The sequence below is a fragment of the Mobula birostris genome, chromosome 4, assembly GCF_030028105.1.
Source record: "Mobula birostris isolate sMobBir1 chromosome 4, sMobBir1.hap1, whole genome shotgun sequence".
NCBI classification, from domain to species: domain Eukaryota; kingdom Metazoa; phylum Chordata; class Chondrichthyes; order Myliobatiformes; family Myliobatidae; genus Mobula; species Mobula birostris.
In genome coordinates this window covers 206,764,558-206,789,867 of record NC_092373.1, presented here as the reverse complement: position 1 = coordinate 206,789,867, position 25,310 = coordinate 206,764,558, and the positions used below count along the sequence as shown (strand labels likewise).

At 48.6% G+C, this 25,310-nt stretch overlaps 1 protein-coding gene across 5 annotated transcripts in view; it reads right to left on the bottom strand.

The window, feature by feature from the left end:
• Positions 1-3,741: 3,741 nt before the first annotated feature.
• The window catches only part of LOC140196911 (disintegrin and metalloproteinase domain-containing protein 12-like), a 212,993-nt gene continuing 191,424 nt past the window's right edge, over positions 3,742-25,310 (bottom strand). For 2 of the 5 annotated variants that reach the window (XM_072256843.1, XM_072256842.1), the window contains 5 exons: positions 22,975-23,058; positions 16,244-16,403; positions 12,634-12,690; positions 8,391-8,460; positions 3,743-6,338 (listed from right to left, as the gene is read on the bottom strand). In XM_072256843.1, coding sequence (XP_072112944.1) covers positions 8,403-8,460; positions 12,634-12,690; positions 16,244-16,403; positions 22,975-23,058 — 359 coding nt within the window. In that variant the 3' untranslated portion in view covers positions 3,743-6,338; positions 8,391-8,402. Of the gene's footprint in view, positions 6,339-8,390; positions 8,461-12,633; positions 12,691-16,243; positions 16,404-22,974; positions 23,059-25,310 lie in introns of all 5 variants that reach the window. The other 3 variants (XM_072256841.1, XM_072256844.1, XM_072256845.1) reach the window with 3 other exon arrangements.

Below are 25,310 nucleotides of genomic sequence, written 5' to 3'. Positions count from 1 at the left end.
ATTGTGAACCGTTTTGGGCTCCTCATCTTAGAAAAGATGTGCTGGCATTGGAGAGGGTCCAAAGGAGGTTCACAAGAGTGATTCCGGGAATGAAAGGGTTATCATGTGAGGAAATTTGATAGCTCTGGGTCTGTACTTGCAGGAATTTAGAAGGATAAGGGGGGATCTCATTGAAACCTTTTGAGTGTTGGAAGGCCGAGGCAGAGTAGATGTGGAAAGGATGTTTCCCATGGTGGGGGAGTCTAGGACAAGAGGGTACAGCCTCAGGGTAGAGGGGCTTCCATTTAAAACAGAGATGTGGAGAAATTTCTTTAGCCTGAAGGTGGTGAATTTGTGGAATTTGTTGCCACATGCAGTTGTGGAGGCCAGGTCATTGGCTATATTTAATCAGAGATTGATAGGTTCTTGATTGGACATGGCTTCAAAGTACTGGGAGAAGGCTGGAGACTGGGGCTGAGGAAGGGGAAAAAAGGATCAGCCATGATTGGACTCGATAGGCCAAATGGCTGAATACTACTCCTGTCTTATGGTCTTATCATCAAAGAGGCCCCATCCCTACTGTGAAGCATGGTGTTGGCTGCATATATAGGCACAGTAAATGATGTGGGTAAGGATGTAGACGGGTGAGTTAGTACATTTGCAGGTGATATGAAGATTGGTGGTATTGCGGATAATGTGGAAGACTGGTAAAGAATACAGTGGGATATAGTTTAGTTTCAGAAATGGGTGGAGAACTGGCAGATGTGAATGCAGATATGGCAGAAACATCCAAATGAGAAGCGTTGCTGTTTGGGAGATCAAATGTAAAGAGACAGTACACTGTTAAGTGTTGATGACAGAGCGACCTTGGAGTCCAAGTTAAAAGCTGCCTGAAAGTGGCTACACAGGTTAATAGGGTTAATAGGATGGTTAATTACAGGTTAATAGGGTGGTTACGAAGGAATATAGTCTGCCTGCCCTAATTAGTTGAGGCATTGAGTTAAAGAGTCGGGAAGTAATGTTGCAGCCAATACCAGAACACCGATCATGAGTTGGAGAGCAGGGAAGGTTCAGGTTTTAAAGGGAGACACTGCCTAGCGGAACGGTCATCGACAGAGTGGCCTGAGGCGGAGTGGTAGGGTTTCGGCTCATTCGGGCTTCGGAGAGGTAGGTGAGTAGCTGGACTTCATTTTCTTTTTTCCTTGCATTTTTTTTTTGAGGAATAGAGAACATGTCTGTTAGTACTTTGCTCTAGGTATCAGATGTGAGGCCACAGCTGCACCAGGTGCGCTGAGATACAGCTCCTGAGAGACCGTGTTAGAGATCTGGAGCTGCGGCTTGATGACCTACAGCTTATTAGGGAAAGTGAGCAGGAGATAGATAGGAGCTACAGGGAGTTAGTCACCCCGAGGCTGCAGGAGTTAGACGAGTGCATGACTGTCAGGGAAGGGATGGGAAGAGCTCAGATAGTAGAGATCTCATTTTGGATGCTGTTGAGGGGGATGACTTGAAAGAGGACGAGTACGGCGATTGGATCTCTGGCACTGAGCCTGATTCCATGGTGCAGAAGGGAAAGAGGAAGATGAGGAATGCGGTAGTCATAGGGGATTCCAGAGTGAGGGGAACAGACAGGAGGTTCCATCAGCCTGATAGAGATACCCGCACTGTGTTGCTGCCCAGGCTCCAGGGTACGGGATGTCTCGGATCGGGTGCAAAGTATTCTGAAGGGAGAGGGTGAACAGCCAGAAGTCTTGGTACACCTTGGTACCAATGACATAGGTAGAAAAAGGGAGGAGGTCCTGAAGAGGGAATTCAGGGAGTTGGGTAGGAAGCTGAAAAGCAGGACCTCCAGGGTAGTAATCTCAGGATTGCTGCCTGTGCCACATGTGAATGAGCACAAGAATAGCACAATCAGGCATATTAATGTGTGGCTGAGAGACTGGCATGGGGGGCAGGGCTTCAGATTCCTGGATCACTGGGGCATCTGCTGAGGGTGGTACGACCTATACAAAAAGGACAGGTTACACCTGAACCCAAAGGGGTCCAATATCCTAGTGGGCAGCTTTAATAGAGCTGTTGGGGAGGCTTTAAACTAATTTGGCAGGGGGATGGGAAGCGGAGTGATAGGGTTGAGGAAGGGGAAAACAGAAATGAATCAAAGACAGCGTGCAACAGAGATGACAGAAAGATCAGGCAGGAGGTGAGGATAAATCACAGCCAGTGGGATGAGTTACAGGACAATAGAGGTGTGGTGCAGTTAAAACAGAAAGCAACAAATACTGGACTGAGAGTGTTGTATTTGAATGCACGCAGCATAAGGAATAAAACAGATGATCCTGAAATTCAAATACCAGATTGGCAAGTACGATGTTGTGGCCATCTCCGAAACTTGGCTGAAGGATGGCTGCCATTGGGAGCTGAATGTCCGAGGATATACGGTGTATCAGAAAGGTAGGTTAGTAGGCAGAGGGGGTGGTGTGGCCCTGTGTATGAGAAATAATATTAAATCATTAAAAAGGGATGACATAGGAACGGAAGGTGTAGAGTCTCTATGGTTGGAGGTAAGAAATGGCAAGGGTAAAAGGACCCTAATGGCAGTTGTATACAGGCCTCCAAACAGCCGCCGGGATGTGGATTACAAATTCCAGCAGGAGATTGAAAAGGCACGTCAAAAGGGCAATGTCATGATAATCCTTGGGGATTTTAATGTGAAAGTGGATTGGGAAAACCAGGCCAGTAGTGGACCTCAGGAGAGAGAATTTGTGGAAAGTCAAGGGCTGGCTTTTTAGAACAACTTTTTGTTCAGCCCACTAAGGGAATCGGCCGTGCTGGATTGGGTGTTGTACAATGATCCGGAGGTGATTAGAGAGCTTAAGGTTAAGGAAATTTGAGGAGAAACTAAATTCCAACGTGTCGGTATTTCAGAGGAAATTGCAATGGCATGAGAGGGGAACTGGCCAAGGCTGACTGGAAAGGGACACTAGCAGGAAGGATAGCAGAGCAGCAATGTCTGGAGTTTCTGCGAAAAATGAGAGAAGTGCCAGACAGATATATTCCAAATAAGAAGCAATTTTTGAATGGAAGAAGGACACTATCATAAACAACAGGAATTCTGTAGATGCTGTAAATTCAAGCAACACACATCAAAGTTGCTGGTGAACGCAGCAGGCCAGGCAGCATCTGTAGGAAGAGGTACAGTCGACGTTTCAGGCCGAGACCCTTCGTCAGGACTAACTGAAGGAAGAGTGAGTAAGAGATTTGAAAGTTGGAGGGGGAGGGGGAGATCTGAAATGATAGGAGAAGACAGGAGGGGGAGGGATGGAGCCAGGAGCTGGACAGGTGATAGGCAAAAGGGATACGAGAGGATCATGGGACAGGAGGTCCGGGAAGAAAGATGGGGGGGGGGACCCAGAGGATGGGCAAGGGGTATATTTAGAGGGACAGAGGGAGAAAAGGAGAGAGAGAGAAAGAATGTGTGTATAAAAATAAGTAACAGATGGGGTACGAGAGGGAGGTGGGGCATTAGCAGAAGTTAGAGAAGTCGATGTTCATGCCATCAGGTTGGAGGCTACTCAGACGGAATATAAGATGTTGTTCCTCCAACCTGAGTGACACTATCGTGTCTGACAAGTGAAGTCAGAGCCAAAGTAAAAGCAAAAGAGAGGGCATACAAGGAAGCCAAAGCTAGTGGGAAGATAAAGGATTGGGAAGCTGTTAAAACTTGCAGAAGGAAACTAAGAAAGTCATTAGGAAGGAAAAGATGGATTATGAAAGGAAGCTAGCAACTAATATACAAAAAGCTTTATTAACTATATAAAGGGTAAAAGAGAATTGAGGGTAGATATAGGACCAATAGAAAATAACGCTAGGGATATTATAATGAGAGATGCAGGGATGGCAGAAGAACTGAATGCGTATTTTGCATCAGTCTTCACAGTGGAAGATGTCTGCAGTATACCGGACATTCAAGAGTGTCAGGGAAGTGAAGTTTGTGCAATGAAAATTACGACTGAGGAGGTGCTCAGGAAGCTTAATGGTCTGATGGTGGATAAATCTCCTGGACCTGATGGAGTGCACCTTCAGGTTCTGAAGGAAGTAGCTGGAGAGATTGCGGAGGCACTAACAACGATCTTTTAAGAATCGATACATTCTGGCATTGTACCCAATGACTGGAAAATTGCGAATGTTTCTCTGCTATTTAAGAAGGGTGGGAGGCAGCAGAAAGGAAACTATAGACCTGTTAGCCTGACATCAGTGGTCAGAAAATTGTTGGAATCAATAGTTAAGGATGAGATTACGGATTACTTGGCAGGATTACTTAGCAAGATAACATTCCATGGAATTACAGGGAAGTTACTAGCATGGGTGGAGCATTGGCTGGTCGGCAGAAAACAGAGAGTGGGAATAATAGGATCCTATTCTGGCTGGCTGCCGGTTACCAGTGGAGTTCCACAGGGATCAGTTTTGGGACCGCTGCTTCTTACGATGTCGGTCAATGATTTGGACTATGGGATGAATGGATTTGCGGCTAAATTTGATGATGATACAAAGATGGCTGGAGGAGCGGGTAGTGTTGAGGAAACAGAGCCTGCAGAGAGACTTAGATAGTTTCGGGGAATGGGCAAAGAGGTGGCAAATGAAATACAATGTTGGAGAGTGTATGGTCATGCACTTTGGTGGAAGAAATAAACAAGCAGACTATTATTTAGATGGACAGAGAATTCAAAATGTAGAGATGCAAAGGGACTTGAGAGCCCTTGTGCAGGATACCCTGAAGGTTAACCTCCAGGTTGAGTTGGTGGTGAAGAAGAGGAATACAATGTTGGCATTCATTTCTAGAGATACATAATATAAGAGCAGGGATGTGATGTTGAGGCTCTATAAGGAACTCGTCAGACCACACTTGGAATATTGTGTGCAGTTTTGGGCTCCTTATTTTAGAAAGGATATACTGACATTGGAGAGGTTTCAGAGAAGATTCACGAGACTGATTCCAGAAATGAAAGTGTTACTGTATGAGGAACATCTGGCAGATCTTGGGCTGTATTCCTGGAGTTCGGGAGAATAAGGGGGGATCTTATAGAAACATTCTGAATGTTAAAAGGCCTGAACAGATTAGAAATGGCAAAGTTATTTCTCATGGTAGGGGAGCCTAGAACAAGAGGGCACGACTTCAGGATTGAAGGATGTCAGTTTAGGACAGACATGCGGAGAAATTACTTTCGTCAAAAGGTGGTAAATTTGTGGAATTTGTTGCCATGAGCGGCTGTGGAGGCCAAGTCATTGGGTGTATTTAAGGCAAAGATGGGTAGTTTCTTGATTAGCCAGGACATCAAAGGGTATGGAGAGAAGGCAGGGGAGTTGGGATGACTGGAAGAATTGGATCAGCCATGATCGAATGGTGGAGCAGACTCGATGGGCCGAATGGCCTACCTCTGCTGCTCTATCTTATGGTTTTATGGCTTTATAAACTCTGGGTAGGCTGCATTGCATACAGTTCTGGTCGTCCCATTGCAGGAAGGACACTGTGGCTTTGGAGAGGGTGCAGAAGAGACGTACCTGGATTAGAGGGCATGTGTTCTAACGGGGGTTTCAACAGACTTGGGTTGTTTTCTCTGGAGCAGCAGGGTCTGAGGGGAGATCTGATTGAGGTCGAGAAGATTGAGAGGCATAGGTAGAGTCGACAGCAAGTATCTTTTTCACAGGGTTAAAATGACTAATAGCAGAGGGCATGCCTTTAAGGTGAGAGGGGGGTAATTTCAAAGGAGATGTGAAGGGCACTTTTGTTTTCAGAGAGGTGGGTGCCTGGAATCACCAGCCTGTGGTGGCGGTACAAGCAGATACATTAGAGGCTGTTAAGAGATGTTTCGATGGGCACATGGATGTGAGGACATAGACATTGTGTAGGCAGAAATGGTTACTTTAGTGGAATATTTAATCACTAGTTTAATTAGTTCAGCATCAACCAGTGACGCCATTTACACCTGCTTTGGTTAACCCTACATATTTATGGTTTGATGAGTCTGTTGGCCATAGTTTAGTTGTTCATGAAGTTGCCAGGAGTGTTCATAATCCCGCAGAAAATCACAAAATTCACCTGGTGTGTTATTCTTTACAATGTGCAGAGTAATTATTGCTATGTAAATATCGATACTTCTTCATGAAAAGTTGCAGCTGCTCAGTCGGCCCCCCTCCCCCATCCTTTCCGGTCCCGCTGGGAAAGTGATCAGTTAAACAGGGATTGATTCTGATCAGCAACTCCACCCCACGTGCTCCGGGATTTAAACATGGTGAAAAGCTGTGATCACAGACGTTGTACAATCAATAGGCTGTTGTAGTTGTCCAGTTGATGTCTGAATCTGTTGACAGAAGAGAGTTCCAATGAGTGGCTAGTGAGTATGAGTGGTAATGAGTATACAGACAGACAATCTCTTTCCACTGCTGTGGTCAAATCTTTCCATCTTGCTGCTAACATCATCCAAATACATATGGCAAATCAGAAACACGAGATTGCTAGATGCTGGAAATCCAGAGCAACATATCCAAATTGCTGGAGGAACTCAGCAGGTCAGATAGAACCTGCCCACTTCCTCTCCAGTCCTGGCAAAGTTGGGGGTGGTGGTGTGAGGCTGAGGGCTCGGTGTCTGCCAGTGAGATCTCAGTCAGTCTCAATGGTCAATGCTCCCCAGGCGCTGGGGGGTGTAGAGTAAGACTGAAGGCTCCGTGTCTGCGGCTGAAATCTCAGAGTGACAAGGGTCGATGCTCCCCAGCAGCTGGCCAGCGAGGTAAGAACATAAGAAATAGGAGCAGGAGTTCACCATCTGGCCCGTCAAGCCTGCTCCGTCATTCAACAAGATCATGGCTGATCCGGCCATGGACTCATCTCCACCTACCTCCTTTTCTCCATAACCCTTAAATCCCCTACTGTGCAAAAATCTATCCAACCTTGTCTTAAATATATTTACTGAGGTAGCCTCCACTGCTTCATTGGGCAGAGAATTCCACAGATTCACCACCCTCTGGGAAAAGCAGTTCTTCCTCATCTTCATCATAAATTTACTCCCCCAAATCTTGAGGCTATGTCCCCCAGTTCTCGTCTCCCCTGCCAGTGGAAACAACTTTCCTGCCTCTATCTTATCTATCCCTTTCATAATTTTATATGTTTCTCTAAGATCCCCTCTCATTCTTCTGAATTCCAGTGAGTACAGTCCCAGGTGACTCAATCTCTCCTCATAGTCTAACCATCTCATCTCTGGAATCAACCTGGTGAACCTCCTCTGCACCGCCTCCAAAGCCAGTATATCCCTCCTCAAGTAAGGAGACCAGAACTGCACACAGTACTCTAGGTGTGGCCTCACCAGTACCCTGTACAGTTGGAGCATAACCTTCCTGCTCTTAAATTCAATCCCTCGAGCAATGAAGGCCAACATTCTATTTGCCTTCTTGATAGCCTGCTGTACCTGCAAACCAACCTTTTGTGATTCATGTACAAGCACTCCCAAGTCTCTCTGCACAGCAGCATGTTGTAATTTTTTACCATTTAAATAATAATCTGATCTTCCATTTTTCCTCCCAAAGTGGATGACCTCACATTGACTAACATTGTACTCCATCTGTCAGACCCTTGCTCACTCAATTACCTATCTATATCTCTCTGCAGACTCTGTCTTTTGCACAATTTGCTTTTCCACTCAATTTAGTATCATCAGCAAATATAGATACACTACACTCAGTCTCCTCTTCCACATCGTTAATGTATATCGTGAACAGTTGTGGGCTCAGCACCAACCCCTGTGGCACACCGCTCACCACTGATTGCCAACCAGAGTAACACCCATGTGTCCCAACTCGCCGCTTTCTATTAGTTTACCAATCCTCTGTCCATGCTAATACATCACCCCCAACTCTATGTACCCTTATCTTATGCACAAGTCTTTTAAGTGGCACCATATCGAACACCTTCTGGAAATCCAAGTAAATAATGTCCATCTGTCCCCCTCTATCCACTGTGTTCACTATATCCTCAAAGAGCTCCGGTCAGTAGCTCCAGCCGTGGTGTGAGGCTGAGGACTCAGTGTCTGCTGGTGAAATCTCAGTCACTGACAATACGTCCCAGCAGCTGGGGGTGGTGGGGGGTGGGTGGTGTGAGGCTGGGGACTCAGTGTCTGCTGGTGAAATCTCAGTCACTGACAATACGTCCCAGCAGCTGGGGGTGGTGGGGGGTGGGTGGTGTGAGGCTGGGGACTCAGTGTCTGCTGGTGAAATCTCAGTCACTGACAATACGTCCCAGCAGCTGGGGGTGGTGGTTGCGGGGGTGGGTGCTTGGGGTGGTGTGAGGCCAAAGTCTCCGCAAGGCTGTGGTCAGGAATCACGGATCTCGGCCTGTGAGCTCGGGGTGTACATTCACTCACCGTCTGGCTCTGTCACAAGTTGGCAGTGGGTGGTGAAACCTGTATTCCTGCACGGTCGGCAAGGTGAGGTCTAAATGGAATGAATCACAAGAAACCCTCTGAATGTTCAGTGTCATTCTCCAGAAACATTAACTTAGCACAGATCGATACCAGCACATAGACAGTGACACACTTTCAAAGTTCAAAGTACATAAATATCACCGGATACTATACTGAGATTCATTTTCTTTCAAGTTTTCATGGTAAATGCAAAGATACTCGATAGAATGGATGAAATATCGCACACAGACAAACAACCGATGTGCAACAGACAGCAAACTAGTCAAATACAATAAATAAATAATACTGAGAACATGAGTTGTCGAGTCGTTGAAAGTGAGTCCGTAGGTTGTGGAGTCAGCTCGAGCTGAAATCAGTGATGTTATCCCCTCCGGGTAGGGCAGAGATTGATAGGTATCTGAGTAGCCAGGGCATCAAAGGTTATGGTGAGATGGCGGGGGAGTGGGACTAAATGGGAGAATGGATCAGCTCATGATAAAATGGTGGAGCAGACTCGATGGACCGAATGGCCGGGTTCTGCTCCTTTGTCTTAGGGTGGAAGAGCCGGATGGCTGAGGGGTGGTAACTCTTCCTGACCCCGGCATTGTCAGTACCTCTTTCCCGACGGCAGCAGTGAGAAGGGAAGATGGCCTGGCTAGTGGGGGACATGATGATTGACGGTGCTTTCTTGCAACAGCACTCCTTGGGACATCACAGTAAACGGCAGGGAGCTTAGAGACATTGATGTACAGAGTGACCTTGGAGTTTGAGTACTTAGCGCTCTGAAAATGGAGACACAGGCAGAGAGGGCAGTGAAGGTGGGTGTTCAGCTTGCCTGCCTTCACGGTGCAGAATTCAGCACTTAGCACAACACAGGTTGTCAGCTTACACCTGGGGGCTTTGTGCACAGTTCTGGTTACTGCACTACAGGAAGCGTGTGGGAGCAACAGGTGGAGAAGGGATTCACTAGGATGTTGACTGGAATGAAGGTCTGGGGTTACAAAGAGATCGAATCAGCGAGGAAGGTTTTCCCTGGAGCAACAAAGCAGAGGGGTGATCGCAAAGGTTTATCATATTACAAATGGTAGATAGTTTTCCCAGTGTGGGGCACAGATTGAAAGGAGACAGCAGTGGGAACGTAGGACGAGCTGCCAAAGGCACATACAACAGTTAAAAGACATTTGGACAGGTACATGAATCAGAGAGGAATGTGGCAAATGCAGGCACATGGCATAGTTTAGATGGGGATCGTGGTTGTCATTGATGGACTGAAGGGCCCGTCCCATGCTGTACGACTCGATGATGATAGATTCCTAACGACTTATTTGGTGAATTGGTCCATATTCCTGTATTCCCTTTATCTCCATTCAAAAGCGGGCTGCCTCGTTCATTTTTCCAGTACAGGTATAAGGTCCCAGGATGAAGTCAACTCTGAGAGATTGTGTTTACATCATCTGCCAGGTTTTCACTCATTTGCTTTTCGATCTCTGGGTTGTCGGGGCTTGGTTTTGTTCATGGTGTGACAAGTTGTCCTTGCAGGTCGAGTTTGCTATCCAGCTCCTCTACGGAGGTGATGCCTTCTGCAGAGTGACCGTCTCATTTGGTTTCTCCAGTGTAGAGACAACAGAGTGAACGCCAGATTCAATGAAGTCACTGCTTCACCGAGAGAGATGCTTCGTGCATCTGGGTGGCGGCAGGGCAGCTACAACAACTCCTGAGTGGTAAGGTGAGAGGTTCAATGTCGCTAGCTATGAGCCTCCGAGGAAAGCCACTGCTACAACCTGCAACCTGGTCATCTCTGAGCTGAGGTACACAGAGGTTTCCAATGAGTGGACAGTCATTGCGACAGTGGCTGCGGGACCGGACAGCATCCCAGGGCGAGTACTTGGAATGTGACGGGTATTTACTGACATTTTTAATCTCTCCCTCTCCCAGTGTAAAGTGTCCTCCTGCTTCAAATTATCCACCATTGTCCCTGTACCAATAAAGACCAAGGTAACATGCCTGAATGACTGGCGTCCTGTCGAACGCAGCTTAATAATAAGCAAAAGTCTTGAATTTGGACCTACAATCGAATTTATTTACAGCAATTCTTGGGATCATTCCACCGGAAGCAGGATATATTCCTGTTTCCACTCAATGGATGATAGCTTTTACAACTTTATTGGCTAGGAGAGCCATTTTGCCTAAATGGAAGGATTCTAATCCACCTACTGTTTTTTATTGGCTTTCCTCCATTATGTCCTGTCTAAGTTTAGAGAAAATAAGTAGTCAGACATTTGATACATTCTTTAAATTTGAAGAAACCTGGCGACATTTTATTCAATATCTTCATATGGTTTGATTTATTGCTCTTCCAGTTACTTTCTCGAAACTTTGGATTTGATCAGATTTTCTCTTTCTTCTTGCTTTTACTCTCAGTATGGGCTGCCCAGTCCCCTTTTTTCCTTTTTTTTTTACCTTTTGTTTATAGAGAATAGTGGGTTCTTTTTAATATTTATATAAGTTTCTTTATCTTTTTATGAAATGATGAGAACTGATTATCTTATTTTTTACTATATATTATTAGATTAATACTATGTATGATCTTGATCATGTTTATTTTACCTTTTATATGTATTGTTATTGATATAGATATGTGGGATAATTCTCCTCTCGTTTGTATATATGTACTTTTTAAAAAATTAATAAAAAGATTGAAAATGAATAATAAGCAAATGCTTTGAGAAGCTGGTCAAGGATCACATCTGCAGCTTGCTAGCACCCAAACTGGACCCTCTACAATTCAGCTACAAATTCAACCGATCGACAGATGACGCAATAGCCCCAGCTCTACATGCCGTCCTTACACATCTGGAGCAGAAGGATGCCTATGTGAGAATGCTGTGCTTGGACTACAGTTCAGCATTCAACACTATAGTTTCCTCCAGGCTTGACAAGAAGCTCAGAGACCTCGGCCTTGACCCTGCCTTGGGTAGCTGGATCCTGGACTTCCCATCAGGTCGTCAGCAGGTGGTAAGAGTGGGCTCCCTCACCCCCACCCCTCTGACTCTCAACACAGGAGCCCCTCAGGACTGTGTACTAAGTCCCCTCCTTTACTCCCTGTATACCCATGACTGTATCGCCATCCACAGCTCCAATCTGCTAATTAAATTTGCTGATGATACTACATTGATTGGCCTGATCTCAAACAATAACGAGATGGCCTCAGGGAAGAAGTCATCTCTTTGACATAGTGGTGTCAAGAAAACAACCTCTCCCACAATGCCGCAAAAGCGAAAGAACTTGTTGTGGCTTACAGAAGAAATGGGTATGGGGATAACCCCTATTGATATCAATGGATCTGGGGTTGAGAGGGTAAACAGCTTTAAGTTCCTCAGCATCGACATCACCGAGGATCTCACGTGGTCTGTACACAACAGCTGTGCGGTGAAAAAGACACAACAGCGCCTCTTTCACCTCTAACCACTGAGGAAGTTGGAATGGGCCCCCAAATCCTGAGAACTTTCTACAGGGGCACAGTTGAGAGCATCCTGACTGGCTGCATCACTGCCTGGTATGGGAACTGTACTTCCCTCAATCACAGGACTCTGCATAGAGTGGTGCGGACAGCCCAGCACATCTGTAGATGTGAATTTCCCATGACTCAGGACATTTACAAGGACAGGTGTGTAAAAAGGGCCTGAAGGATCATTGGGGACCCGAATCACCCCAACCACAGTCTATTCCAGCTGCTACCATCCGGGAAACGGTACCACAGCATAAAAGCCAGAACAAATGGGTTCTGGGACAATTCTTCCACCAGGCCATCAGACTGATTAACTCACGTTGATTTGAGTGCATTTCTATGTTACATTGACTGTTCTATTTATTATAAGTTACTATGATTGCACTTTGTACATATAGATGGAAACGTAACATAAAGATTTTTACTCCTCATGTATATGAAATAAAATCAATTCAATTCAAATGACAGATATGGCAGCTGTTGGCCAGCACGCAAGATCAATGTGGGGAGAGATTCGAGGGTCTGAGGGGAATGGGAGTCCATGGTGGAATTATGCTGGAACTGGAGGCAATCGCCAGGGTGATCAGCTGAATGCAGAGACCGACAGGTGGACAGAGACCGGCGGGGCGGACGGGAGAGTCCGGAGACCGGCGGGGCGGACAGGAGAGATAGATATGAGAGAGTTTGACATGGTACCTGTGTTGGTGAGCACTCTGAGAGTCATACACAAATACAAAGGTGTTCTCCGAAGTCCTGAGAAAGAAAAGTTTCAGTCACTGGTGGTGGAGATTACTCGTCCCATTGAGCATAGTAAATGCTGTGCTCTAGGCAATGGCCCTCCCTGTCCCCAGCTCTGGTGAAACCATCCCACAAACAAGTGAATTTATCTTTCCTCAACTCCAGCCATTGACTAATCAAGAACCTTTCAACCTGCACTCTACATATACCCAATGACCTGACCTCCACAGAAGCAATGAAATCCACAGATTGACCACCCTGTTGTTTAAGAAATTCCTCCTTACCTCTGTTCTACTCTGAGGCTGTGTCCTCTGGTTCAAGAATTCCCCACTATAGGAAACATCCTCTCCACATCCACTCTATCTAGGCCTTTCAATATTTGGTAAATAGAATGAAGTACATTGGACACTGCGATTCATGAGGGCGAGAGAGAGTTGACTGCAGGGAGCAGGCAGACCCTGGGGTTATGTAGAATTAGTGATCGGCGAGGGAAAAGAGGGTGGTGACTAGGGGTGAGGCTGGTATGAGGATTTACAAGGTAGTGCTGTAGACAGTCCTTATCGAACAGGATTGGACATTTGTTGCTTTAAGAATCAGTCAACAAGGTGGTGTGACTGGACATCAAACAAGGCAATGCAGGGACTCTGAGGATCAGGCAGCATCTATGGAAGGAAATGGACAGTCAAAATTTCAGGTCAAGAAATGCATGGGGAGTGTCACTGGCTCTGGAACGGAACTCACTGGATTTTGGAAGAATGAGGGGAGATCTCATTAAAACCTATTGAATATTAAAAGGCCTAGATAGAGTGGACATGGAGAGGATGTTTTCAACAGTGGGAGAATCTAGCACCAGAGGGCACAGCCTCAGAATAAAGGGTAGTGAATCTGTGAATGCATTGCTACAGACGGCTGTGGAGGCCAAGTCATTGAGTACATTTAAGGCCGAAATTGATAGATTCTTGATTAGTCAGGGTGTCAAAGCTTACTGGGAGAAGGCAGAGGGATGGGGAAGATAGAGTCGATAAATCAGCCATGATGGAATGGTGGAGCAGACTCGATGGGTCGAATGGCCTAATTCTGCTCTTAAGTCTTATGGTCAAGATGCTTGATAAGGACAGGATATGGAGATAACATGGAAAAGGAGGATGAAAAGGAAATTATTATTTGAACACCGTAAGGCTACAAAGGTTGTGACGCAAAGGACCTGAAGTTCTAGGGTTCAGCAGGTAACGAGGATGGGGAGCGGAACATGGGCCTCTGATACAGGGGGCAGAGGAGAACAAATTGGACAGCTCTGTAGCAGTGCTGAGACCACACCTGGAGTACGTAGTGTGGACAGTTTTATAGGCATCCGTTAGTCTCATGAGACCATGGATTTGCGCCTTGGAAGGTTTCCAGGGCGCAGGCCTGGGCAAGGTTGTATGGAAGACCAGCAGTTGCCCATGCTGCAAGTCTCCCCTCTCCACGCCACTGATGTTGTCCAAGGCATTAGGGCCGATACAGCTTGGCACCGGTGTCATCGCAGGGCAATGTGTGGTTAAGTGCCCTGCTCAAGGACACAATACGCTGCCTCAACTGAGGCTCGAACTAGCGACCTTCAGATCACTAGACCGACGCCTTAACCACTTGGCCATGTGCCAACACTGTTTTGGTCTCTGGTTAAAGATGGGTGTACTTGGAGTGAGTGGAGAAGGGTCACAGGGATGTTCCTGCTTCTGGGAAGATAGATGAACAAGCCAATGTTCATAGAGTTTGGACACTACAGCACAGAAGCCGGCCCTTTGGCCCATCTAGTCTGTGCTAAACCATTAATTTGCCTCATCCTATCGACCTGCACCTGGACCATAGCCCTCTATATGCCCCCATCCATGTACATTTCCAAATTTCTCTTAAATATTGAAACCAGCATCCACCACTTGTGTTGGCAGCTCATTCCTCGCTCTCACCACTCTGAGTGAAGAAATCCCTCCTCAGGTTCCTCTCAAATACTTCACCTTTCACCCCTAACCCATAATCTCTAATTCTAGTCTCATCCGACCTTAGTGCAAAAAGCCTGCTTACCTTTATCCTCACTATACCCCTCATAATTTTGTATACCTATCAAATCTCCCCTCATTCTCCAACACTCCAGGGAATAAAGTCCAAACCCGTTAGGGGCATTGATCATCAGAAGCTTTTCCCCAGGGCTGAAATGGCTGGCACAAGAGGGCACAGTTTAAGGTGCTTGGATGTAGATACAGACGAGATGTCAGAGGTAAAATTTTTTTATTATTAAACGCAGAGAGTGGTCAGTTCATGGGATGGGCTGCCAGCAACAGTGGTGGAGGTGGATACGATAGGGTCTTTGCAGAGACTCCTGGATAGGTACATGGAGCTTAGGAATTACCTAGGCTTACCCATAGGCCTCTATTTTTCTAAGGTCGGGACATGTTTGGTACAGTATTGTGGGCTGAAAGGCCTGTATTGTGCTGTAGGTTTTTTATGTTTCTGTGTTTGTAACCTTTCCCCATGACTCAGGTTCTCAAGTCCTGGCAATGACCCTGTAAATTTTCTCTGCACTCTTTCAATCTTATTTACATCTTTCCTATAGGTAGTTGACCAAAACAGCACACAATACTCCAGATTAGACTTCACCAACGTCTCATACGTTTTCAAAATAACATCCCATCTCCTGTACTCAATACACTGAGCTATGAAGGTCAATCTACCAAAGGCTTTCTTTATGACCCTATCTAACTATTTCGCCACCTTCAAGGAATTATGGACCTGTATTTACAGATCCCTCTGCTCTACTGTACTCCTCAGTAACCCACTGTAAGACCTCCCCTGGTTGGTCCTCCCAAAGTATAACACCTCACACTTGTCTGCATTAAATTCCACCTGCCATTTGTCAGCACATTTTTCCAGCTGGTCCAGAACCTACTGCAAGCTCTGATAGTCTTGCTGAAGTTTAGGAAAATGTAAGCTGACTTCACTGAAACTTTAGATCCTGACAGACTGACAGGGGTGGAGAGGAGTATTGCTGAGAGGATGTTTCTCCTAATTGGGTAGGACAGTTTCAGAAGGACGATTCACCCATCAGAGCAAGATGAGAAATTTCTCTGAGGTGAATTCTCTCCTCCCCGGAGATGTGTGGAGGCAGAGTGACGGGACGATTTCAAGGTGGACACCACAAGGTTGGACCAATCATGTTCTTATCGAATGAAATAAAATCATACTCCATTTCCCAATGAAGCAAACCCTACTCCAATCCCCTCCGCCCCTTCCCTAGTCTTTGCATTGGCCTTTCTGCAGATCTGGTTTTGTTCCCCTGCCCTTGGTCCTGTACCTGGGACCCCCAGGTCCCGATGCCAACCCTCTCAGTCTCTGTTCCCCACAACTCTCCCAGCCCCTAAATCCCTGTTCCTATCCCTCCTGTCTCACGCCTGGTCTCGACCCTCCTGTCTCACCCCATGTCCTGCTCCCTCCCGCATCCCATCTATCCAAGTCCCAGCCCCACCCGAGCCAGAATGCTGCCCACGTGCCACTCTGCTGACGACCCGACAGTTCCAGCCCGTGAGCTTCGTACCTCGTTGCTCCCGCTGGATGAGAGGGAGCTGTCGCACTGGTGCGCTTGAATATCATCATCTTCTTCTTCTTCAGAATGCACATGATGGCGAAACCGACGGCAATTAGGATCATGAGCGGCACCAGCACAGCAAGGAGCACCGTGGACATCTGGAACTTAGCTACAGAGTGGAGAGAGATGGAGAGAGGTGAGACCACCAGACAAAACAGGATCATGTCCAACACATATGGGAAGAGTCAGAGGCAGGTTTGGGTGGTTTGGGCCTGTGGCCATGGGGTACCGCAAGGTGACAGAACGGAAGAGCTGTTGACAACATGGAGGGCAGAGGCCTCAGTGTGTTGGTGGTGTGCTGAGAGAGCAGGCGGCGTTGAATTCTGTCTGAGATGATGCATTTTCGGGTGCCAATGGCACCATGAAAGACAGGGTCCCCGAGAGTACTGATGAATGGAGGTACCTTGCTGTGCAAGTCCAAAGGCCCACGAAGACCATAAGAGATAGGAGCAGAATGAGGCCAATTTAGCCCAGCAAGTCTATCCTCCATTTCACAATGGTTGATCAATTTTTCCCTCTAAACCCCATTCTCCAGCATTCGCTCCATAATCTTTTTTGCTGTGACTAATCAAGAACCTATCAACCTCCGGCTTAAATACACCCAGTGACCTGGCCTCCAGAGCCACCTGTGCCAAAAACTCCACAGCTTCACCTCCCTCTGGCTAAAGAAATTCCTCTTCATCTCCATTCTAAATGGACATCCCTCTATTGTGAAGCTGTGCCCTTTGGTCCTAGACTCCACTGTTGAAAACATCCTATCCACATCCACTCTATCAAGGCCTTTCAATATTCAATAGGTTTCAATGAAATCCCTTTATTCTTCTAAATCCCGGAGAGTAAAGGCCCACAGCTTCCAAACGCTCCTCATATGATAAACCCAGAATCATTCTCGTGAACCTTGTCTGGACCCTCTCTAGTGTCAGCACAACCATTCTTAGATAAGGGGCACAAAACTGCTCACAAAACTTCAAGTGCAGTCTCGCCAGTACTTTATAAAGTCTCAACAATACATCCTTGCTTTTATATTCTAGTTCTCAAAAAGAATGCCAACACTGCATTTGCCTTCCTCACCACCAACTCAACTTGCAAATTAACCTTTAGGGAATCCTGTATGAGGACACCCAAATCCGTTTGCACCTTGGATTTTAAATTTTCTCCCCATTTTGGAAATAGTCTATGCTTTTATTGCTTCTACCAAAGTGCATGACCATTTCCTTCCCAACACTGCATTCCATCTGCCGTCCATAAACCTGGCCACAAAGCCATCGAAGCTGTCATCCAAACCATTGACATATAATGAAAAAAGAGGCAGTCCCAAACAGCCATTCCATGATTTGTAGATCTAAGATCAAATTTGTGCAGCAAGGACTGGGGAGGAGGAGTTGGGTTGAGAAGGCCATTCTAGTAGGGATCAAAAGATCAGGTTAAAGGCTGTTCTGGCCAGAACACTCAACGATCTGCAACAGAGTGAAGTAAAGGAGAGATGTCACTTTGGGCATGTTGAAATTGGGGAAGCAGAGAGGAGAGGGGAGGTCAGAGTGATGAGGGAGTGAGGGGACTGGGAGGTGTTGGGGAACGAGAGAGGAGAGGGGAGGTCAGAATGACAAGGGAGTGAGGAGACCGGGAGATTTTGGGGAAGCAGAGAGGAAAGGGGAGGTGAGAGTGATGAGGGAATGAGGGGACTGGGAGATTTTGGGTAATGAGGGAGGAGAGGGGAGGTCAGAGTGACGAGGGACTGAGTGGACTGGGAGATTTTGTGGAACGAGGAGAGGGGACGTCAGAGTGATGAGGGATTGAGGGGACTGGGAGGTGTTGGGGAAGCAGAGAGGAGAGGGGTCAGAGTGATAAAGGATTGAGGGGACTGAGATTTTGGGGAACGAGAGAGGAGAGGGGAGGTCAGAGTGATGAGGGAGTGAGGAGAGTGGGAGGTGTTGGGGAACCAGAGAGGAGAGGGGAGGTCAGAGTGATGAGGGAGTGAGGGGACTGGGAGGTGTTGGGGAATGAGAGAGGAGAGGGGAGGTCAGAGTGATGAGGGAGTGAGGGGACTGAGATTTTGGGGGACGAGAGAGAGGGGAGGGGAGGTCAGAGTGATGAGGGAGTGAGGGGACTGGGAGGTTTTGGGGAAGCAGAGAGGAGAGGGGAGGTCAGAGTGATGAGGGATTGAGGGGACTGAGATTTTGGGGAACGAGAGAGGAGAGGGGAGGTCAGAGTGACGAGGGAGTGAGGAGACTGGGAGATTTTGGGGAACGAGAGAGGAGAGGGGAGGTCAGAGTGACGAGCAAGTGAGGGGACTGAGATTTTGGGGAACGAGAGAGGAGAGGGGAGGTCAGAGTGATGAGGAAGTGAGGGGACTGGGAGATTTTGGGGAACGAGAGAGGAGAGGGAGGTCAGAGTGATGAGGAAGTGAGGGGACTGGGAGATTTTGGGGAACGAGAGAGGAGAGGGGAGGTCAGAGTGATGAGGAGGTGAGGGGACTGGGAGATTTTGTGGAACTAGGAGAGGGGACGTCAGAGTGATGAGGGATTGAGGGGACTGGGAGGTGTTGGGGAAGCAGAGAGGAGAGGGGTCAGAGTGATGAGGGAGTGAGGGGAGTGGGAGGTGTTGGGGAACCAGAGAGGAGAGGGGAGGTCAGAGTGACTAGGGAGTGAGGGGACTGGGAGGTGTTGGGGAACGAGAGAGGAGAGGGGAGGTCAGAGTGATGAGGGAGTGAGGGGACTGGGAGGTTTTGGGGAAGCAGAGAGGAGAGGGTAGGTAAGAGTGAAGAGGGAGTGAGGGGACTGGGAGGTGTTGGGGAATGAGAGAGAAGAGGGGAGGTCAGAGTGATGAGCGAGTGAGGGGACTGGGAGGTGTTGGAGAACCAGAGAGGAGAGAGGAGGTCAGAGTGATGAGGGAGTGAGGGGAGTGGGAGGTGTTGGCGAACGAGAGAGGAGAGGAGAGGTCAGAGTGATGAGGGAGTGAGGGGACTGGGAGGTGTTGGGGAAGCAGAGAGGAGAGGGGAGGTCAGAGTGACGAGCGAGTGAGGGGACTGGGAGGTTTTGGGGAAGCAGAGAGAAGAGGGGAGGTCAGAGTGACGAGGGAGTGAGGGAACTGGGAGGTGTTGTGGAACGAGAGAGGAGGGGGAGGTCAGAGTGATGAGGGATTGAGGGGACTGAGATTTTGGGGAACGAGAGAGGAGAGGGGAGGTCAGAGTGACGAAGGAGTGAGGAGACTGGGAGATTTTGGGGAACGAGAGAGGAGAGGGGAGGTCAGAGTGATGAGGAAGTGAGGGGACTGGGAGGTGTTGTGGTACGAGAGAGGAGGGGGAGGTCAGAGTGAGGAGGGATTGAGGGGACTGAGATTTTGGGGAACGAGAGAGGAGAGGGGAGGTCAGAGTGACAAGGGAGTGAGTGGACTGGGAGGTTTTGGGGAAGCAAAGAGGAGAGGGGAGGTCAGAGTGTCGAGAGATTGAGGAGAGCAGGAGGTGTTGGGGAACGAGAGAGGAGAGGGGAGGTCAGAGTGACTAGGGAGTGAGGGGACTGGGAGATTTTGTGGAACAAGGAGAGGGTCGTCAGAGTGATGAGGGAGTGAGGGGAGTGGGAGGTGTTGGGGAACCAGAGAGGAGAGGGGAGGTCAGAGTGATGAGGGAGTGAGGGGAGTGGGAGGTGTTGGGGAACCAGAGAGGAGAGGGGAGGTCAGAGTGATGAGGGATTGAGGGGACTGGGAGGTGTTGGGGAATGAGAGAGGAGAGGGGAGGTCAGAGTGATGAGGGAGTGAGGGGACTGAGATTTTGGGGAACGAGAGAGGAGAGAGGAGGTCAGAGTGATGAGGGAGTGAGGGGACTGGGAGGTGTTGGGGATTGAGAGAGGAGAGGGGAGGTCAGAGTGATGAGTGAGTCAGGGGACTGGGAGATTTTGGGGAAGCAGAGAGGAGAGGGGAGGTCAGAGTGACGAGGGAGTGAGGGGACTGGGAGGTGTTAGGGAAGCAGAGAGGAGAGGGGAGGTCAGAGTGACTAGGGAGTGAGGGGACTGGGAGGTGTTGGGGAATGAGAGAGGAGAGGGAAGGTCAGAGTGATGAGGGAGTGAGGGGACTGGGAGGTGTTGGGGAAGCAGAGAGGAGAGGGGAGGTCAGAGTGATGAGCAAGTGAGAGGACTGGGAGGTTTTGGGGAAGCAGAGAGGAGAGGAGAGGTCAGAGTGACGAGGGAGTGAGGGGACTGGGAGGTGTTGTGGTACGAGAGAGGAGGGGGAGGTCAGAGTGATGAGGGAGTGAGGGGACTGGGAGGTGTTGGGGATTGAGAGAGGAGAGGGGAGGTCAGAGTGATGAGCGAGTGAGGGGACTGGGAGATTTTGGGGAAGCAGAGAGGAGAGGGGAGGTCAGAGTGACTAGGGAGTGAGGGGACTGGGAGGTGTTGTGGTACGAGAGAGGAGGGGGAGGTCAGAGTGAGGAGGGATTGAGGGGACTGAGATTTTGGGGAACGAGAGAGGAGAGGGGAGGTCAGAGTGACAAGGGAGTGAGGGGACTGGGAGGTTTTGGGGAAGCAAAGAGGAGAGGGGAGGTCAGAGTGACGAGAGATTGAGGAGAAGCAGGAGGTGTTGGGGAACGAGAGAGGAGAGGGGAGGTCAGAGTGACTAGGGAGTGAGGGGACTGGGAGGTGTTAGGGAAGCAGAGAGGAGAGGGGAGGTCAGAGTGACTAGGGAGTGAGGGGACTGGGAGGTGTTGGGGAATGAGAGAGGAGAGGGGAGGTCAGAGTGACGAGCGAGTGAGGGGACTGGGAGGTTTTAGGGAAGCAGAGAGGAGAGGGGAGGTCAGAGTGACGAGAGATTGAGGAGAAGCAGGAGGTGTTGGGAAACGAGAGAGGAGATGGGAGGTCAGAGTGACTAGGGAGTGAGGGGACTGGGAGGTGTTAGGGAAGCAGAGAGGAGAGGGGAGGTCAGAGTGACTAGGGAGTGAGGGGACTGGGAGGTGTTGGGGAATGAGAGAGGAGAGGGGAGGTGAGAGTGACGAGCGAGTGAGGGGACTGGGAGGTGTTGGGGAAGCAGAGAGGAGAGGGGAGGTCAGAGTGACGAGGGAGTGAGGGTACTGGGAGGTGTTGTGGTACGAGAGAGGAGGGGGAGGTCAAAGTGAGGAGGGATTGAGGGGACTGAGATTTTGGGGAACGAGAGAGGAGAGGGGAGGTCAGAGTGACAAGGGAGTGAGGGGACTGGGAGGTTTTGGGGAAGCAGGGAGGAGAGGGGAGGTCAGAGTGACGAGAGATTGAGGAGAGCAGGAGGTGTTGGGGAACGAGAGAGGAGAGGGGAGGTCAGAGTGACTAGGGAGTGAGGGGACTGGCAGGTGTTAGGGAAGCAGAGAGTAGAGGGGAGGTCAGTGATTAGGGAGTGAGGGGACTGGGAGGTGTTGGGGAACGAGAGAGGAGAGGGGAGGTCAGAGTGAAGAGGGACTGAGGGGATTGGGAGGTGTTGGGGAAGCAGAGAGGAGAGGGGAGGTCAGAGTGATGAGTGAGTGAGGGGACTGGGAAGTTTTGGGGAAGCAGAGAGGAGAGGGGAGGTCAGAGTGAAGAGGGAGTGAGGGGACTGGGAGGTTTTGGGGAAGCAGAGAGGAGGGGGGAGGTCAGAGTGACGAAGGAATGAGAGGACAGGGAGGGGATATGAAACTGGAGGTCTGTAATTGTGGTGTTGCACAGGGATTTGTGCTGGGACCTCTGCTGTTTGTGATGTATATAAATGACCTGGATGAAATGTAGATGGGAGGGTTAGTAAGTTTGTGGATGACACCAAGATCAGTGGAGCTGTGGACAGTGTAGAAGACTGGCAAAGAATATAGCATGATATCGATCAGTTGCGGATATGAGCTGAGAAATGGCAGATGGAGTTTCACCCAGATAAATTTGAGGTTTTATGCCGTGGTAATGCAAAGCAAGGGGCCAGTACACTGTTAAGGGCAAGATCCTGAATGGGGTCGCTGAGCAGCCAGATCTCAGGGTCCAAGTTCATAGTTCCTCGAAAGTGGCTACTCAGGACTACTACAGATTGTCAGGTATCATGTCGTGACCATCACTGTATCGTGGCTGAAGGATGGTTGTAGTTGGGAGCTGAATGTCCAAGGTTACACGTTATATCAGAGGGAAAGGAAAGTAGACAGAGGGGGTGGTGTGGCTCTATTGGTAAAGAAGGGCATCAAATCAGCAGCTATATAGGACCCTGGTCAGATCCCACCTGGAGTACTGTTCTCTTTTCTGGTCGCCTCACTACAGGAAGGATGTGGAAGCCATAGAAAGGGTGCAGAGGAGACTTACAATGATGTTGCCTGGATTGGGGAGCATGCCTCATGAAAATAGGTTGAGTGAACTCAGACTGTTCCCCCTGGAGCGACTGAGGATAAGAGGTGACCTGATAGAGGTGTATAAGATAATAAGAGGCATTGATCGTGTGGATAGTCAGAGGCTTTTTCCCAGGGCTGAAATGGCTCGCATGAGAGGGCACAGTTTTAAGGTGCTGGGGAGTAGGTACAGAGGAGATGTCAGGGGTAAGTTTTTTTTTACAGCACGTCCCTTCCCACTTCCACTGTCTGCACAGAAACCCCACAGCTGCTTAACGCTCTGTTATCTGTGAGTAGCAGCGAGCCAGGCACAGCCATCATTTCACATGCATCTCACAGTAAAACTATCAATTGTGTTGTTGAGGGGTTTTGTGGAAACCTTTCCTACCTGGAGACTCTTTGTCCTTTTGGTGAAGCTCGGTGGTGGACCTTGCAGTTGTCTCTGATGCCTGATCTGGTTCAGCTGTGAAAACTGATGGACAAACATTCCAGGTAAATGAAGGGGCCACTGTTCGTTCCTCAGAACCTCTAATCCCCTGGGAGGAGGAGGAGGTAATGGATAGGAACTACAGGGAGGAAGTCACTCTTAAGTTGCAGAAGGTAAGTACCTGTATCACTGTCAGGAGAGCAATAGGGAATAGGTAGCCAGTGCAGACTACACCTGTGGCCATTCCTCTCAATAATAAGTATACTGCTTTGAATACTGTTGATTGGGACAACCTACCAGGGGGGCCTACAGTGTCCAGGTCTCCAGCACTGTGGCTGAGAAGGGAGGGGGGGAGAAGAGGACTGTGTGGTGATAGGAGATTCTATAGTTAGAGTAGACATGTGATTTCGTGTACATGAAAGAGGCACCCAGATAGTACGTTGCCTCCCAGGTGCCAGGATCGGGGGCATCTGGAATCAGGTCCTGGTTTTCTAAAAGGAGAGGTGGGAGAAGCCAATATATCTTGGTACATATTAGCACTAGTGTCTTCGGTAGGAAAAGGGAGGAAGTCCTGAGGAGAGAATTTGGGGAGTTGGGTAGAAAGCTTAAAAGCTGGACTTCCAAGGTAGTAATCTCTAGATTGCTGCCTATGCCACATACCATTGAGGGTAAGAATGGGATGATTTGGCAGATGAATGCGTGGCGGAGGAACTGATGCTGGGGACTGGGTTCTGGATCATCTGGACTCTTCTGGAGAAGGCAACATCTCTACAAGAGGGATCAGTTAAAGCTGGACCTGAGGTGGACTAATATCGTTGCGGCAGGTTTGCTAGAGTTGTTGGGGAATTTTTAAACTAATCTGGCAGGGGGGTGGGAACTGGTGTGATAGGGCCAAGGAGTGGACAGTTTGTATACAAGTAGATGCAGCTTGTGCACTGCATGAGCCGTATTCCAGCGAGTACCATCCCAGGTGACTCAATCTTTCCTCATCTCTGGAATCAACCCGGTGAACCTCCTCTGCACTGTCTCCAAAGCTAGTATATCCTTCAAGTATGGAGACCAGAACAGCACACAGTACTCCAGATGCAGCCTCACCAGTACCCTGTATAGTTGCAGCATGACGTCCCTGCTCTTACATTCAATCCCTCTAGCGATGAAGGCCAATATTCCATTTGCCTTCTTGATAGTCTGCTGCACCTGCAAACCAACCTTTAGTGACTCATGTACAAGCACTCCCCAAGTCCCTCTGCACAGCAGCATGCTGTAATTTTTTACCATTTAAATAATAATCTGCTGTTTCATTTTTCCTTCCAAAGTGGATGACCTCACATTTACTAACATTCTACTCCATCTGTCAGACCCTTGCCCACTCAAAGAGGCTGAGGCCAAAGAAACAGGTTAAAAGGATTAGTTTTTTTTTCCTTTATTGTTGATTTGGTCTTGCTTGCCCATTGTACCGTGCGGGCAGGATGGCAGACATGGCAGTGGAACATTCCTCCTGTAGGATGTGGGAATTCATGGAACCTGATAGTCTCCCTGATGACTACACCTGTGGGAAGTGCAGACAACTCCAGCTCCTGAAAGACCACACTAAGGAGCTGGAGTTAGATGAACTTAGGATCATTCGGGAGGCAGAACATTTGATAGATACGACTTTTGAGCAGGTGGCTACACCCAGAGTGCAGGATTCGGGGAGTAGATGGGTGACCACCGAGAGAGGTAAGGGGAGAAAGAAGTCAGTGCAGGGTTCCCTGTGGCCATTCCCCTCAGCAACAGGTATACCCCTTTGGATATTGCTGGGGGGGTGGGGGGTGACCTGTCTGGGTGAGGCAGCAGCAGCCAGATCAATAGCACTGTGACTGGTTCTGAGCCTCAGAAGGGTAAGCTGAAGTCAGACTCGATAGTTAGATGGACAGATAGGAGATTCTGCAGCAGCAAAAGAGACTCCAGGATAGTGTGTTACCTCCCAGGTGTGAGGGTCCAGGATGTTTCCAAGCAGTTGCAGAATATTCTTGAAGGGGAGGGTGAGCAGCCAGAGGTCATGGTACATATTGGTACCAATGTCACAGGCAGGAGAGGGGTAGAGGTCCAGTGCAGTAAGTTGAGGGAGTTGGGAAGGAGGCTGAAGAGCAGGATCTCCAAGATGGTCATCTCCGATTACTCCCAGTGCCACGAGCTGGTGAAGGTCAGAACAGGAAGATAGAGCAGCTGAATGAGTGGCTGAGCAGATGGTGCAGGGGGCAGGGTTTCAAGTTCCTGGATAAGTGAACCTTTTCTGGGAAGGGGTGACCTGTACA